Raw genomic sequence first — 17,671 nt, 5'->3', positions numbered from 1 at the left:
CCCTTCCACTCTATAAAATCTCAATTGTCCAGCCTGCACCATGAACCCCTCCCTCGTGGGCATCCCTGCTTAACTTACCTGTTATAGTTTTATGACAATAATTTATTCAATGGTATGTATGTGAAATTTATTTCTGAGCAAGGCTTGTTTCAGTAAATTTTAAAATTCTGCATGCAGGGCTCCGGACTGGTCTCTCTTTTAGTTTCAAGTCCTTAAACGCCCATTTTTTCAAAATTTGATCCATTTTCCCTTTGAAATTTCAGTTTAATTTTGAATTTTCCCAGTAACCTCTTTTATTAATTTGTATAAATATTGATGTCACTTGCATCCCCATCCTAGTATAATTTGTAAATTTTGAATCAAGTGTGGGCTTTAGCTACAGCAATGAGGGATAGAGTTAGTGTTCTGAACTGCTGTTTAAGTGTAATAAATTCACCCGACATAGTTTCTTGTTCTAGGCAAAAGTAGTTTTATTTAAAAACAAACTTAATTTATTAAAATTTATTTATTTAGTGCAGGGTTTGCGGATATATATCGGTCGATATACATCATGATATGTATCACGATATATATCAGATATTTATTTTGAAAATATCATGATATTTTGATGTTTTCAATATTTATTTTTTCAAAGTACGACATTTGCAATATAAAAATTAAATATATTAATATTCTTTTATTATTAAAAATATCAAAAGTTATATGCTATATTTATGTAACATATTAATGTATTATTAATATAATGTAAATCATATTATATTCCTTTTTTATTTTCTATTCATACAAGTATTAGTAATGTAACACTTTTAATTGGCCCGAAGAAATAAAATGTCTTATGGATGCGTACTGACTACCGTATATACTCGCGTATAAGTCGAGAAATTTTGTCCAAAAAATGAGATCAAAGAAAGGGGGGTCGACTTATACGCGAGTCAAATTTTCCGAAATTTTTTTTCCGATCAACGAGAGCTGGGAAGCTACGAGAAATTCCGGTGTGCGGTTACAGGTAGTTGCTTATAAGTTGATCGTGTGAAAAAGTAAACTTATTCAAAAATTATAAATAAAAAAACCTAAATAATACACATAAATAAAGATAATTTTATTCCTCTTTATTAAGGATCAAATCAGCGATTAACAAATATCGTGAAACGTATGAAAATACTTATCGTCAACAGTCACGCCATTCAAATAATTAACTGCTATACTTTGTTTTAAGAGTGGCAACATACTTGCTTATTCATATCTTTTCAAAGCACGTGCGCACTTCTGCCTCCTGGTTGTGATCATTGAGGTTGTGATTGTTGACATAAAAAAATTCCTTTAATGAACTTTCCCAACGTTCTAAGCCCATGTAGCAGTTGTTTTTGAAAGGAAAACTAATGTTTAAAAACTCGTCGTTTATTTGAACACTTAATCATAACTATTTACAGGAAAATAAAATAAAAACAGAATCGCTTAAAAACAAAAACGATCTCCATCTATCAACTTGATAGTCACCCTCACTCACTCATTCCAAACACCACCTCATTCCATATCAATGCACGTGTCTTATGCACGTCGACTCGGCACGTGCCGATCGCCGATTGGTGATGACGTCAATCGCGTCAGCCCGCACCCAACCGACGTGCAAGAACGAATTTGCATGGGAATCAATAATGTTTTCAATAGCCAACATCGGCCCCCTTCCCGTGCAAATCACTCTTCAAACATACTATCACTTTCACAACATCAAAAACATCAATTGCAAATGTAACTAACATTTCAAAAACACAATACATAAATATCACCAGTATTAAATCAAAAAAATTTGAAATTTGAAGAAAATCTAATAAGTAAAAAGTTTAGCATAACTAAAGCTCAATAAGTTCACTTTGAAATAAAGTCAAAAAGTTCAAAGTCAATGAATCTCAAAAAATCACACAGCATCTCGCTGGTCAAAACGTAAAGTCCGGAAAAGTCATTCTTTCCAAAAGAAAGCACATTCAAACAAACACTTTATCACAAAATTTCTTCAACTCCAATCTAGTAGGTGGCTTCGTAAACAAATCTGCAACATTTTCTTTCCCAGAAACAAATTTCAAACTAAAAATTTCATCATTTACTAAATTGCGAATAAAATGGTATCTAACGTCTATATGTTTCGTTCGCGCATTTTCTACACTTGATTTCGTGAAATCAATTGCCGATTTGTTGTCGCAAAATAAAGTACAATCTCCAAGACTGAAGTTCAAATTTTTATCCGCTAGTACATTTTTCAGCCACACAGACTCTTTCGCCGCGTCAGCTAGTGCGATATATTCAGATTCCATCGAGGACAGACTCACACATTTTTGCTTCGTTGTTTTCCACACAATAGGAACTTCGTCGATAAAAATTATCATTCCTCCCAATGAAACTCTGTCGTCCCTACTTGCAGCGTAGTCGGCATCTGAAAAACTTTTCATTTCAATGTTTCGCACTTTGGACAAGTTCAGCTTATATTCTTTGGTAGACCTAACGTAACCTAGAAGCTTAAGTAGTATTTCCCAGTGTTTGATTCCGGGATTTTCCTGCACTTGCGATAAAACATTTACCGCGTAGGTTATGTCGGGGCGAGTGCGGTTTGCTAAAAATGCTAAACTACCGAGCAAACTTCGATAGGGAATTCTTTCCATTTCTTCTATTTCACACTTCGAACTTGGGCAATCTAATTTTGAAATAACAGTTCCTTTTACTATGGGTAAAGAAGCTATCGGGATTTTATATTCTTTAAATTTTTCACAAATTTCTTCTATGTAACTTTGTTGATGCAAATACAAATTTTTATGATCTTGACAAAATTCGATCCCTAACAATTTTCTCGTTTCTCCGAGGACTTTCAGATCGAAAATTTTTCGCAGACTTTTTATGACTTCATCTATATACTGGTTTTCCTTTCCGAATATTACGATATCATCTACGTAGAGTAATAGGATGGTATTTCGTCCTTTAAAAACGCAATTACACCATTCTACTTTAATGAAATTAATATTTTTTAATGCTTTCTCGATTTCTATATACCAGTTTCTTCCGCTTTGATGTAGTCCGTAGATTGACTTTTTCAGAAGACAAACTTTATTTTTATCTTTACAAACACCTACGGGTTGCTGCATATATATACTTTCCTTTAATTCGGCATATAAATAAGCGTTTTTTATGTCTACTTGACAATTTTTCCAACTATAAAAACAAACCAAAATACAAAAAAATAGTCTAATAATTGAAAAATTGACTACTGGGCAAAAAATAGCGTCAAAATCTTCTCTCCTTTGTTGACAACCTAAAATTACCAATCTCGATTTGAATCTTGAAATTCGATTATTTACATCCCTTTTTACGCTGTACACCCATCTATTTCCTAGTATAGTTTTGTTCGGCGGTCTTTCAACTAACTCAAAAACTTTTCTTTCTTTCATCGTATTTAACTCGTCGTTCATGGATTCGATCCAATCTTGAGCATTTTTTGATTCTATAGCGTCCTTGAAACTTGTCGGAATTTTCACCTCAACAATGTTCGCTTCATTTTTTTCAGTTTCGCATTCCGTATCATTTGCAAATTTAATCTTTCCTGAAAAAACATTCTTTCCGCTAAAATCAAACAGCTGTTTTTCGAATTTTAAATTTTTACTTTTGCAATATTTTTCTATATCATTACATGATCTAAATCTTTGTTTCGTTCCCTCTAAGAAATAATAAATGTCATTTCGCGTCCCGTCTGGTCTCGGCACTGCATTTCTAACCCAATTCAATTCTGACGCGCTTTTCGCAAATTCAGATCCGTTTTCTTCGGAAACTTTCTCAGTTGAATCTTCACTAGATGTTCCACCTTCATCGCGATTTTGCGCGCTTTCTTCCTCATCTAACTCATAATGGAATTCCGAGTATTGAGTTCGTTTTTTAGGTTTTTCTATTGGGTCCAGGACTTCTTCCACTGCATTCTTATTTTCATTAAACTTAACATTACAAGTTTCAATTACTTTTTGCTCGTTATTTAACCAAATTCTATATCCTCTGGTATTTATCGCATATCCTATCATTATTCCCTCAATTGCACGCATTTCAAATTTATTTCTCCGTTGTTTTGGAACATTAACGAAAGCTTTACTTCCGAAAGCTTTTAGGAATACTACCGAGGGTTTTCTGCCGAAAAACATTTCAAAAGGAGTTTTGGTTGTTTTATGACAAATTCGATTCCAAGTGAAAGTGAAACAATATAATGCTTCCGCCCACCATTCATTGTTCATTTTCGCGTCTTTTAGCATTGCTTTTATCCCGTCTAAAGCTGTCTTGTTGAAACGTTCGCAAATCCCGTTTTCCTCTGGCGTATAAGCATTTGTTCTTTGGGCTTGAATACCGTAAGAACTTAAATACCGTTCAAACTCTTCATTGCAAAATTCGCCCCCGTTGTCTGTACGAATGCTAACAAGTTTCTTTCCCGTTATTCTTTCCATTTTCTTATGATAGTGGATGAATTTGCTTAAAACTTCATCTTTTCGTTTTAAAGTGTAAACACTCACGAAACGACTAAAATCATCAATTATCGAAAGAAAATATCTACTCCCACTTTTTGATGGCGTTGGTAGAGGACCACAAACGTCCATAAAAACTAACTGTAGTGCAGAATTTGAGGTCTTAGGATTTGATTTAAAAGAAATTCTAGTTGACTTAGCTAGAATACAAACTTCACATTTTTCGTCTGGTTTTTCTATTTTTGGAAGACCATTCACGCTTTGATTTTTACTAGTATCTCGGATGTAATCATAATTTATGTGACAAAATCTCCTATGCCAAAGGTTAGAGAGTTGATTTTGTTTAACAGTTCCAGCATTTACGTTAAATCCGACTTCCGTTTGTTTATTTTCTACAATTTGCGTTTGTTTAACAGTACCGGCATTTACGTTGAATCCGCTTTCTACTTGTTTATTTTCTGCAGTATCGTACGCAAACGGTTCTACATAGTATAAACCCTCTTCTCTCCGTGCATAAAATAGCTTTCGCCAATTATTAAAGAACACGCAAATTTTTCCTTTACTTCCAACAAAATGTGCACCGGCTGCTTCTAAACGTGCACCGGAGATTAAATTTCTTCTCATGTTTGGGTTGTATAAAACGTTAGTTAACTCTATCCAATTAACTTTCCCGTTCATTTTTACAGCAAATCTCACAGTTCCTCTTCCCAAAACTTTACTATTAGCATTTCCCACTGCCAAAGCCATATTTACATCGGAAATTTCTTCAAAATTTTTCATTAAGTTCTTGTTATTACAAAAATGCGTTGTTGCCGCACAATCAAAAATCCAGTGAAACTGATTTCTATTACAATCTTTACCAGCTCCTGATTCAGAGGTCGAAATGTAACTCTCAACTAACATCGAATATTTATCATTGAAGTTCGAAAAATTATTACGATTTACGTTACTTTTACATTGCGCGATCAAATGTCCGTATTGATGACATCTGTGACACGGTCCTATTAACTTTCTATCCTTCGTATTTTTAACAAATTTAGCATTTCCTTTGTTTTCTACTACTTTTCCTGTCTTCTTGCTTCTATTAGTAATATTGAAAGCACTCACCTCAGGTTTTTCATTGTCGGCTTTTACCTGTTTCAGTCTACTTTCTTCTTTCACCAGCTCCTCAGCAATCTTGTTGATGTCAAAATCTTCATCACTCCAACGGTAAATTAGTTGGATTATACCGGTATATTCCGGCGGTAGATGCCTAATAACTTGGAAACCTTGAAAAAGCGAATCTAAACTATGGCCCGCGTCATACAATTTCTTCACAGCTAATTTAACTCTAGCTATAAAAAGACCCATTTCTTCGTTATCTTTATAACGGATGTTAAAGAATTCATCCAAAAGTTGTATAACTCTCGCTCGCGTTTTTGGTTCAAACTGAGCTTGTAGAATCTCCCATGCTTTTTTGCCATCTGCAGTGTCTTGAATAAGTGGTCTGAACTCAGGCTTTATAGCATAATAAAGTGTGGTGTAAGCTCGATCCTGCAACAGGAGAAATTCGCTACGCTCACGACTAGTTGCTTTTTCATCTAAAGCGACTACTTTCCCTTCAATAAATTTCCAACATCCTTTATCGAGAAGTAATACCTTAACATCTATTTTCCATCTATCCCAGTTCTTTTTGCTGAGCAGTTCAAAACCTTCGGGGAGCAAAGCCATGGCTGTAAAGCAATGTTCAAAATTTCTAACTTAAACTTGAAAATCTTCAGACTTTAAAAAGCTCATAAGATTTTTCAGTCCTTATGGCCCCCGAAGCCGATATATCTCTCAAAATGAAATATTGCAACATGGGCACGGCCCATAACCTGTTGACATAAAAAAATTCCTTTAATGAACTTTCCCAACGTTCTAAGCCCATGTAGCAGTTGTTTTTGAAAGGAAAACTAATGTTTAAAAACTCGTCGTTTATTTGAACACTTAATCATAACTATTTACAGGAAAATAAAATAAAAACAGAATCGCTTAAAAACAAAAACGATCTCCATCTATCAACTTGATAGTCACCCTCACTCACTCATTCCAAACACCACCTCATTCCATATCAATGCACGTGTCTTATGCACGTCGACTCGGCACGTGCCGATCGCCGATTGGTGATGACGTCAATCGCGTCAGCCCGCACCCAACCGACGTGCAAGAACGAATTTGCATGGGAATCAATAATGTTTTCAATAGCCAACAGTGATATCATTGACGATTCTGCAGCCGCCGATGTATACGATGACGCGGTGATGACGGAAGCGGACTTTAATGAACTTTTTTTTTGCGTCCAACTCGGAATCCGAGTTCGAAGGCTTTTAGAAATGTTTTCCTATTTAATTCCTATTTTATTTGTAAATAAATGTGTTCATTATTTTGAAATTTCTTTGAAAATAATTCGCGATGTTTTTGGAAAGTATGGGGGTCGACTTATACGCGGGTTTTAGATTTTTTCTGGATTTTTTCTCTGAAAAAGGGGGGGTCGACTTATATGCGAGATCGACCTATACACGAGTATATACGGTAATGCATATTTTTTATTTTTAAAATATATAAAATTCGGAAAAGTAGTTAACCAAAGAAAAATGAGTAGAGCAGCTAATTCTTAAGTTTTTCAATTAAAATTAATAGAAATGTATCAGTTATGCTATATTTTATTTCTATTAGATTAAATTATCACATTTTACAAGTGACTTGTAAATATCACTTATTCTTAACTGCCCCATTCAAAGTATATAAATTTTTATATAACATGAAAATTTACGAAAGAAACATTAATTTTAAAATTGATGCATTATAATAGTAACATAAAAAAAACAACAACATTGATTTGAAGAAGTAGTTACTATTTAATGACTTAAGTTTGCACTGATTGAAAATATTGGATATATATCAAAATATCCAATATATATCAAAATATGGGATATTTTCGATATTTTCGAAAATATGATATTTTCAAGCCCTGATTTAGAGGCAAACTAAAAATTTATTTGGAACTCTGTTAATGGCAAAATGGTAATTCTGTTTGTATTCATTAACTCAATGTGGCCCATATTTTTTATGTATTATGTTCAGCATAATGGATATAATTGAACTAATTAGTGAGATAAATAAGAATACCATGAAAGGCTGCAAAAAACTATTTACCTGCTAGCCAGAAAGTGATATGAATATTTTTTATGATTTAAAGTTGGTCAAAGTTACTTTTCTCCATCTCACCCTACCTTTTATCCTGTAGCCTTAGGTTGAGGTCAAGCTTACTGGTAGAATTTTTGCGGGGAACTCTCATTCTAGTCTCGTAATTGCTAGTAGCTGCCTGTGATAAGAATACAAATAAATACTGTATTTACACTAGCAGGTACTCCTATCTCTAATAAGACAGACATGATGGTCATGGGTCGATAATGCTTTCTAAAACAGTTATGGACACTTTTAAAAGAAGTAAATATTTAGAGACAAAATGTATCAACTAACATTCAATGTAACAGGAGAAAAATAATAATATGTTTATTTCAATGGTAGAGGCTTTTTGCCATTTCAGTATTTGCCTTTTCAATGCCTCAATATTGATTTTTTTTCGTAAAAGGGACACTTAGTACGTAAGTCACGATTGTCTTAAGCACAAATCCTATGATGATTGGCTTAATCATCGAGAGATGAGGTATTCATAAATAAATACATGTAACATATGTTTGCGTTATTGGGAAAATAATTTTTCAAAACCTTGATACTCGAAAACTTGACATCTTGAATTTTTTCTCTTCCCAAGAGATTCGAACAATTGACGTTCTACTGTATATAAAATGTGAAAATAGTCATTTGAAAAGGAAATACTGTAGCCCCTTGGTAATATTGTGCAAGACAGGAGGTAGCAAAAAAGTACAATACATCTAAAAATGCAATGTAACCGAAGTCACTAAAAGTAGTGATTCAAGTAAGCGTTGTATGCTTAGATAATAAATATAATTTATTCTTAAATAAGGACAAGCTTTTAAATAAAAACATTAAAAGAAAATTATCTTACCTTTTTTTAAAAAAAATATAATAAAGGACTTTAGAGTACACACAATGAAACCTGGAGTAAATTGACCCCTTGCATTGCAGTATTTTGTGATCAACATAGATAAAACAATTTATAGGGGTTACGGTATAGGATCAATTCTGTACCTGATAAAAGCAATCAAACTTGACAAGTGGTTAGTTTACAAGAGTGGTCAACTTTACTGTATTATTATTATTATTATTATTATTATTTTTTTGATGAAAAAAGAAGCCATATAATTATGCTTAAAATGCAGTGAATTTAGAATTAAATGTGTCCCCTTTTTGATTTATTGACTTGAGAAGATAAAGAAATATAATTTATTTTCTTCTGAAGTGATCTCATATTTAAAGCAAAGTCCTACTGCCTGAAAGTTTTTGCAAGACAGAAGAAAAATACAGTATGAGCAATGTAATGAGGCACAGTATAAGTGATTACTTTAGTAAAATATTGCAATTATCAGGCTTCTGAGTTTTATAGCAGTTGTATTTTAGTAAGTTCAGTTCTGTTATTTATTTAACTTGACATACCACATGTACATCTCTAGTGCTGAAGGGGTTATTTTGTTTTAAAGTGTTCATAAGTAAGAAATTTTTATTTAAAAATAATAATAATAATAATAATAATAATAATAAAAAAAAATAGAAAGAGGTATTAGCGTAAAATCTTAGAAGTTCACCTGTTAATGTGATAGAATAACAGAAAGAAAGATGATATCTTTAACGTCAAATTGAGAATAATTAGTTGCTGCAAAATTTAATAAACCTGTAGCTTCAAAAATGCTTAAAAATTCAATTTTGTCATGAGAACTTCCACCATTTGTAATATTGAAAACTTTGTTCTTGTTTTAAGAATATTTGTTTCCTGTTTAGGTATGTGTTTTTGAAACATAACTTGAGTTTTAATCATTTTACATTTACTTTTTAGCTTAGCATCTGCTTCTTTTCTACCTAAATACTTTAGCTCAGTATGGAGTTTTTCTCGGTTTCAAGTGCCTGGGGGATCACACTGTATCTGTGCTTTTGGAACTGAACCAAATTCTGTGATTGGTAAGAACAAGCTAATAATCTTTTTAACTTTAAATTTCTTACTCTGCTATTATGTTTTATAGATATTTGATATAGTTTTTAAATTGCTAATTTGGAAAAACTTAAGCCAATTACAAAATCCAAATTCTTGTGAAGTTTCGCACTCTCCTTGTGTGCAGAAACCAAATTTACCATTTGATTAATATAAATATATATTATGTTAGGATTTTATCTTTGTTTTATGTATTTACTAAAATTGTTGTACAAAAATGTTGTGATGTTGCATTTATACACACTCACATACTCACAACCCAAAAATATAATTAATGTTAAAGAAATTAGTGAAAATATGACTGTTTCAAAATTTAATTATGAGTTAACAGCTGTAGAACTAAATTTGTATCCAGCTGAATTTAACCTAATGTATCTCAGTGATATCAGCAGAAGTTTGTTTTATATTAATAAAGTGTCAGCAATTTTTCTAAATGAAAATTTTTAGTGAGAAATTATATGGATAAATATTACATGTACTAAAGTTTTTTTTTGTTGTTGTTTATTTATTTTTTAATTTTTTTCGTGGTCCCTTATTTAATTGTTTTTTAATTGAGAAAGATATCAGTGTGGCGATTCCCCACCCCAGTCCCACCTAAATCATCCTCTAATAATAAACTGTATTGCTTTGGACAAACTTACTGAGGAAGAACTTTAACTTGGATGTGTATAAAAAATTTTAGATTCGATTATTTTCAAATTCTTTTTAAACAGTTCAAAAATATTCAACATTCGTGCCTACAAAAGAAATTTAACCCTTTTTATTTGAAGCATCGACTTCATTAGAAATTACACATGTTCTACAAAAAGTCAGAGAAATTGCAGAAATTGAAAATGTGGATTTTTTTCATTTTTCTTTAAAATGTAAAGTTAATTTCTTGGTGAGTAACATTGATGAACATTTAGCTGTAAGTTACCTTTCTTAGCCAAAGCTTAAGCATAACTATTAGCTAATGTTTACCAGCTTGTTATGGAATCCAGAGACTGAAGTTTTACACTTACTTAGGGGGACTGGGTTCATCAATCTGGAATAGTCTCTAAATGTTGTAACAATAAATATATTTGATTGCATGGATCATCTAATTCATTTTACGCATTCTAAAAAGTTAATTTTAACTATTTTACATTTCAGACAAAAGAAAAACCTCAAAACTAGCCAAAAAATAATAATTTGAGACATGCTCCTTCACTTCTAGTATTTTTTAAAGATATTTCATATTTTAATGTCATTTTTGTTTATATTTCCTTATAGTTGCTTATTTTTTTGCAATTTTTTTTTGTTGTGAATTTTTTTTTTTGAACCTTACACTAACTAGACTTAACTTTAATTATTATGAGAGGAATTGCACTCATCTTGACAATGCAGTTAAGCTTTCATACTTTGATGAGCATTATACCTTTTATCAATCAATCGCTTGAATTCTATTGCTCTGTACAAGATTTGAATCAAGACTGCATTGTATTAAACAGTCATAATCATAATATCTGCATCTCTGTCAACGTGAATAGACTTTTGTTTTGGGGAAGGTTTTACCAACACGATTTTTCATGAAATGTATCTGACTATTAAAATTTGTTTTCATTCGTATATTGTACAGATTTTTATTGTAATACGTTATTTAAATTACTGAAGGCTACTTTACAGGATTCGAGATGAGTAAATGTAAAAGGTGACATATCTATACAACGAAGAAAAAAAAATTTAATGTCTACATTACATAACTTCAGCCTTGTTAAAAATATTGAATGTCTTTTTAATTAACTCAAAAAAATAGATGTGTGTACTCATACACGCATATTTGAAGCAATACTTCTTAAATTCATATTTTTTGAGACTTTCTAAATGTGTTAAGTATAGCATTTGACTCTTTTAAATTTAAAGAACTTTGATGTTATTGTTCTCAGGTATTCAAAATTGGAACGAATACACTGTATTGTTTTGTACGAAATGATTTTCGTAACAACAATAAAAATAAATGCTCGAGATAAAGCAATGAATTTATACAATTTGTCAAAATTAATGATTTCATTTATTAAATGAAATTGAAAAAAATAAATAAATGAAAAATAATTCAGTAAAAATAAGTTTTTCAGCATAAAAGTAGAATAAAATATAATTTTGAATACTTTTGAAAAATTTTGGAGAGAGTTTGAACCCTAAAAACCCATCCCTTAAATACTGCCATGACCAATTTATACTTTAATGCTCTTCCAATTTTTTTAAATGTCTTTTCAATATAACTTTTAGCAATATGTGCCGATGGTAGCTATTACAAATTCCTCTTCAATGCCAAAGGAGATTGCAGCCGAGACATCTATGCACAGTTTCTTGAGCTTGGGGATGACCACACTTCCATCATGGATCTCTATGGACAAAACAGACTTGGTCTTTAAGTAAATTATATTCCTGTTTCTTTCATCCCATTGACATAAAAGTACATTGTGCCTTTTCATTTTGCAAAAGAAAGTGGTCATATTTTCGGGATTTGGATGTTGATTTGGCTTTTGATATGCACCTTGTAAAATATGTAATGCATTATGTTCTTTCTTTCTTGTTTGCTTTTGGAATATTTATGTTAAAAATTGCATCAAAAATTTCACATCATTTAAACTATGGTTTTTGTGCATCACATGAAAGGAAATCTATTGAGCCATATGAAATTTTTTTTTATATTTTGTCGAGGCCTTTTACATATATATTACCTAGAGCTATTTTTAGTTTTACACTATTTTAAAATAGTTAAGATTTCTTAAATCCTGACTAGGGATGCTCCAAATAATCAGAAGTAATTGGTAACCATAATCAACTACATTGCCAATTATTCATGATCAGTTAATATTTGCATATTAATTGGGGGGAAAATATTTTTTGATTGAAATTCTTTTCAGTATGCTTAGAGCGAGCAATTATGCTGAATAAATTTATAAACAAGTAAATGCGATTTTTCTTCTGTTTAAAAAGAAAAGCAGGTGATGTGAGATCGTAATATGCATGTCTGTCTCAGTTTCCCACACATTCTTCCAAACTTATGGGTTCTCCCCATAAGTTGGGTCCCCCCCCCCCCCTCCATGGGTTCCCAACCTCTGTTGGAACAAAAAAAGAAGTTTATTTTTCCTTAGTAATTATGTTGACTGTTCATAGGTGCCACATACATTTTGTAACTTGTTTTAAAAATTGCTCCTTTTTCATTCAACAATTTTTTTTATTGTTGTTTACTATGTTTAATTTTTTAAAACATGCTTTGATTTTTTTTAAAAACAAAAATAGATGATTGAAACAACGTTATTTTTAAAATTTGATCCTACTAGTTTATTTAGCTGCTGATTAACCAGTAATCAGCTGATTATCTTCTGCCAATTGGTTGGTAATCTGCCAATTTGCTTATTGATGCATCCCTAATCTTGATTTACATATTAGTAATATTTTAACTTCTATAGTGCTTTGTTGTTTTGTATCAACCTGCACTGCATACTATTGTTCAATGAATATTATGTGTGTGTGTATTTTATTTGGTTTTTGTTCTCAACTTAAAATCTGCAATGTTTTAAGAATGAAAGAAAATGAAATGTCATGAAATATAATTTCTTAAATGCATATGTACAGATGGTAATCAATTTATTTTAATTATCTAGTATTCAGAATATTTCATTCAAAAAACTGCAATTTTTTTGTGAAATAAGGAATTTTAAAATTTATTTCTCAAAAAAAAAAAAAAAAAAAAAAAAAAAAATTGAAGTTAAAGTTGAGTTGAGTTTTTATTTATTTATGTGACACTTTAAAAGTTCCTCAATTATGCCATTTTCCTTTGCATATGAATAGGCATAACTCAACTGTAAGAAATGTAAATTTACATAATGCCTATCTGTGTTAAAGCATGTTGTTTTCAACTGAGCTATTTTGAAAAAGAATGTTGACATTTTATGAGAGTTTGAAAACCTGTATCATGTTTATCAGTGTTCTTATATGTGGAGGAAAATGAAAAATTCAGGGCAATTAAGAGAACTTATTTTAATTTCTTCCATTAATTTATAGATTCTGTTTTACACATAGTAAAACAAGTTTCAAAGTAAAAATAATAGACTGAATTTTATTGTGTACAGAATGTAATGTATTTCTGTTATAAAGCTGTGTTATATAATGGAGTAAAAACTTGATTTTAAATTGGCAGCACCCTGAAAAATCAAAATTTTTGTTTTTTAGTACGTTTACTTTTATGTTAGATTGCTTTTTTTTAGATCTTTTGAAAATATATATTAATTTATAATGTTTTTGAATTATTTTATTATTGAGAAAGAAGCTTCAAATACCATCTTATTACATTACCTTGACAACTTATGAGTTTGTTATGTTAATGATTAAATGTATATTGAATTTGTTAAACGTTTTAAATTCCTTTCTTATCCTAAAGTGTTGTGTGAACCATTTTTAAATGTACTGTATTTTATTCATATTGCTTAAGTTGTTAGAATTAGAGGACTTTTGGCATGCTTCTGAAACATATAATAGTGTATAAACACGTAATACCTTAAATCTTCCAAAAAAAAAAAAAAAAAAAAAAAATAGTGTATCTGTTTTTTAAAATTAAATTCAGAGATTCAAAAATTTCTGAAAGAGATGTAAAGGAAGAGAAGAAAAGTTATTTTTCTCCAATGTAACGTTTTTGTAGTCCGTCATGTATGTCAAATAGCAATTAAATGTCAATCTATGTTAAGGCTGTATTCTGGAAGGGATATTATTTTCCATTGTCAGATCAGTCGGAAAAGGAAAATCACAGTGAAAATGAAAACTGTTTTATTTGAAATATTTTGAGACGTCATAAAGTTCCTTTTCTACCTAGTCACCATTCCAATTGAGACATTTATCATAGCATGGCACCAACTTTCCCAACTCGTCATAGAAGGCAGCTGCCTGGTCTTACAGCCCTGGTCTGAGCCAAACTTATGTCCCTGAGCCAACTTTTCATGCTAGCAAAAAGATTTAAATCAGAATGAGTCGAGTTTGAACTGTGATTGTCAGACACAATGCATCATGAGCATTTGTATGACTTCTTTAAAGTTTCAACCCTATTTTTGCATGTTGCTGTGTTACTCAAGGAAGTTTTTCCATGCCGATTACTTATTTGTCAAAGCATTTCTTCTGCTTTGCATCCTCCAGCAGACACCAAATGACCACATACTGCATGAAATTCACTTTTCTTGGGAGATTCTGTTATTCAACACATGTTTATGTGCTCACAGGGCACTCAAAAGTTACAGCCGTGAGCTGGTGTAATAGATACACTGGTAAAACTGGAACACATGTGCCAGCAGTGCCATCAGATTTTCACAGTAGTTTTTATTTTATGACAATTCGGACCTTGAAGAAAAGTAGCCCTTGTGTGTATATATAGAGATATGCACAATATTATTAAAAATATTGGGAAACTTTAAAAAGCTCCTTTTTTATAGATTTCTCAAGAAATAAGAGAACAATTGTTCTGTAACTTTTGTCACATAAAACGTTTTCTCCAGCAGTCATTTTCCAATACAAATTAAGTAACTCATGTATTTAGGGGACCAGCAGCAAATTGAGAAACAAATAATTTTTTATTTTCTTTTATTATTTATGTAAGTTTTAACAAGAAGCTATTTGTACCATATTTATTTAAATTCACATCTTTGCTCAAAATGTGCACAGTAATTTATTTTACTGCTTCAAGTGTTACTCAAAAAATATTCAACATTATAGTCGTTTAGAAAAGACGTAAGAAGTTTTTAAAAATAATTTACCACATTTTTTTGGCGGTGAAGCCTGTGGTTTAGCATAGCCCAAAATTAGATGGCAACTTATTGACACTCAACTAATGGACATAAATTTTAAATATTGATGTTTATCTGAAACATTTTGTATTGAGCATTACCTTTTAATTTGGAAACACATTTTTAGAGTAAAATATTTCAGCTGAATTTTTAGTCATTTAAGCAAACTTAAAAATGTAACAAAGTTGTATTGTTTTCGCTATGTTGAAAAGAAAAAGAACTGATTTGTTTAGAGTATTCATGAGCTACTTTGTTACAAAAACAATATTTACTCATTTTGCATACTTTTGAATGTACAATATGAGACCCCAATTTCGGAATTCCAAAATCCAAAAGGCCGAAAGCCAGAACGTTTTATCTCAAATATGTATTTTTTTAAATTAAAAATGTGTTTTTAAATTTTTTTTAAAACTTTTGTCTTAGAAGTTTAAAATGGTTAATGTTCGGAAATTACTTGTTGAAAGCACAGTGCTTTAAGTTGAGCTTTTTATTAACGTTTTGTCAATGCCACTTGTTATGCATAAATAAGCTGTAAATAAGCGTTACGCTGTAATTGTGCAGCAATCTTTTAATGTCCACTTTAAGTTGATATTAATTCTTTTTTTCTCATAAGGTTGCAATTCAAATTCAAAGCCTATTGAACAAAAGTGCAAAATTATTTTTATTAAAAATATGATCTACTTATAGAATCAATCGGCACATTGCATAATAAAAAACTACATCAGCCTGTTAAACGCCGTTGCAAATTATCTTCGACTTTTGTTTTAGCATAATGAAGTATACTTTCATTCAGATTGATCAAAAAATTAAAGAAATTTAGCGGTAACATTAGTGAAACCAGGAAAAACCTGACATTTACTGCATGACAGGAAAGTTCTCACTTTTTTTTTGAACCAGAATCTAAAATCCAGAAAATTCCGAAATCTGGAAAGGTTGCGATCCTGAGCATTCCAGATTTGGGGTCCCATACTGTATTTAAGTGAAAAAAATGGCCACATCTATTCTTACTGTATTTGAATATGAACCATGCCACAGTATTAGAATTCAGGCATATGAGCTTTAAAACCGGTTCTAGGAGAGCAATATTTCTATACAATGTTAAGCCTGAAATTAGATAAACACTTTGCATGACTACCATCTTTGTTACCTTTACTTGTCTTTTTTGAAAAAAGAAATGAATTCTAACTATAAATTTTTCTTTCTTCATTTGAAATATTTTATCAGGTGCTGGCGTTGTTGAAGTTGATTTGTCCGAATGAGTTTTCAGTTCTTATAGTGCATTTTTTAAATTTTTTCCCTTGTTAGCACTCAATGCATTTTTAAATTTATTTTCCTTGTTAGCACACAGAGTTCATGGTATAAAATCGATTCAAAAACTGATATTTGACGCCATTTGTATAAATTCAAACTATTTGTTCTTGAATTGCTGTTGTATTTATTCAAGCCGAAGGCTGATTGTTGAGAATATCACAAGGTTCTTTGTGTGAAGTAAAATATTTCACTGTAAAAATTGTATGTTATGAAATACATTGTGTTGTTTAAAGTAATTATATTAGTTTAAAAATTGTAGAATACTTGTATGGTAAATATTTTGTGATACATGTAACATATTTTGTTAAGAAAATGTGTACAGTTGGAAAACATTTTTTGATTATTAAAAATTGTTCTTGGTTAATTATTTTTGTTTCAGAATGTTTCTATTTCATTTTTAAGATTTACACACTTGAGCAACTTTATTACGAATACAATTTATTTTCTGGGAGGTGGGTTTTTCCTCCGATGAAGTACTGAGTGTCATGGGGGTTTTGAAAATCAGTGGAGGCGCTCCAACCAAGTCTGTGTGTGTGCGTGGGGGGGGGGGGGGGGGGTCTATCATGGTAAATTTTCAAATTGTAACTTTCAAGAAAATGTGCTTCATTTTTTCCAAGAGAAACACTTGATGGAAAGTATCAACTTTTACTTTTGGTTTTCACCACAGTATAACTCCACAATTACAAAAATTACATAAATATGTAAGCAATATTTTAGCAGAGAAAATGTTAGTGAGAATCACAAGTTATAGGCACATAACAGGCACAAATTTGTACCTTTTGTTATGCTTAACTGAATATTAACAAAAAAAGTAAATAAATGTACAAAAACCAAACAAAGACAAATTTGTAGTAATATTTTTTGAGAGAAAATGAATGCTTTTTAACATAAAGTACTTTAATATTTTCGTAGTGTAAAAAAAA

General features: G+C 31.0%; 1 protein-coding gene across 1 annotated transcript in view; it reads left to right on the top strand.

Moving 5' to 3' along the window:
* LOC129220003 (WD repeat domain phosphoinositide-interacting protein 3-like) overlaps positions 1-17,112 on the top strand; it is a 36,896-nt gene extending 19,784 nt beyond the window's left edge. Inside the window, exons 9-10 of the mRNA XM_054854329.1 lie at positions 9,487-9,608; positions 11,887-17,112. Of these exons, the coding sequence (XP_054710304.1) occupies positions 9,487-9,608; positions 11,887-12,032 (268 nt within the window). The 3' untranslated portion in view covers positions 12,033-17,112. The remainder of the gene's footprint in view (positions 1-9,486; positions 9,609-11,886) is intronic.
* The last annotated feature ends 559 nt before the right edge of the window (positions 17,113-17,671 follow it).

Source organism: Uloborus diversus, chromosome 4 (assembly GCF_026930045.1).
Source record: "Uloborus diversus isolate 005 chromosome 4, Udiv.v.3.1, whole genome shotgun sequence".
NCBI classification, from domain to species: Eukaryota; Metazoa; Arthropoda; class Arachnida; order Araneae; family Uloboridae; genus Uloborus; species Uloborus diversus.
The sequence above is the reverse complement of the archived record's forward strand: the minus strand, read 5'-3'. Positions and strand labels throughout refer to the sequence as shown.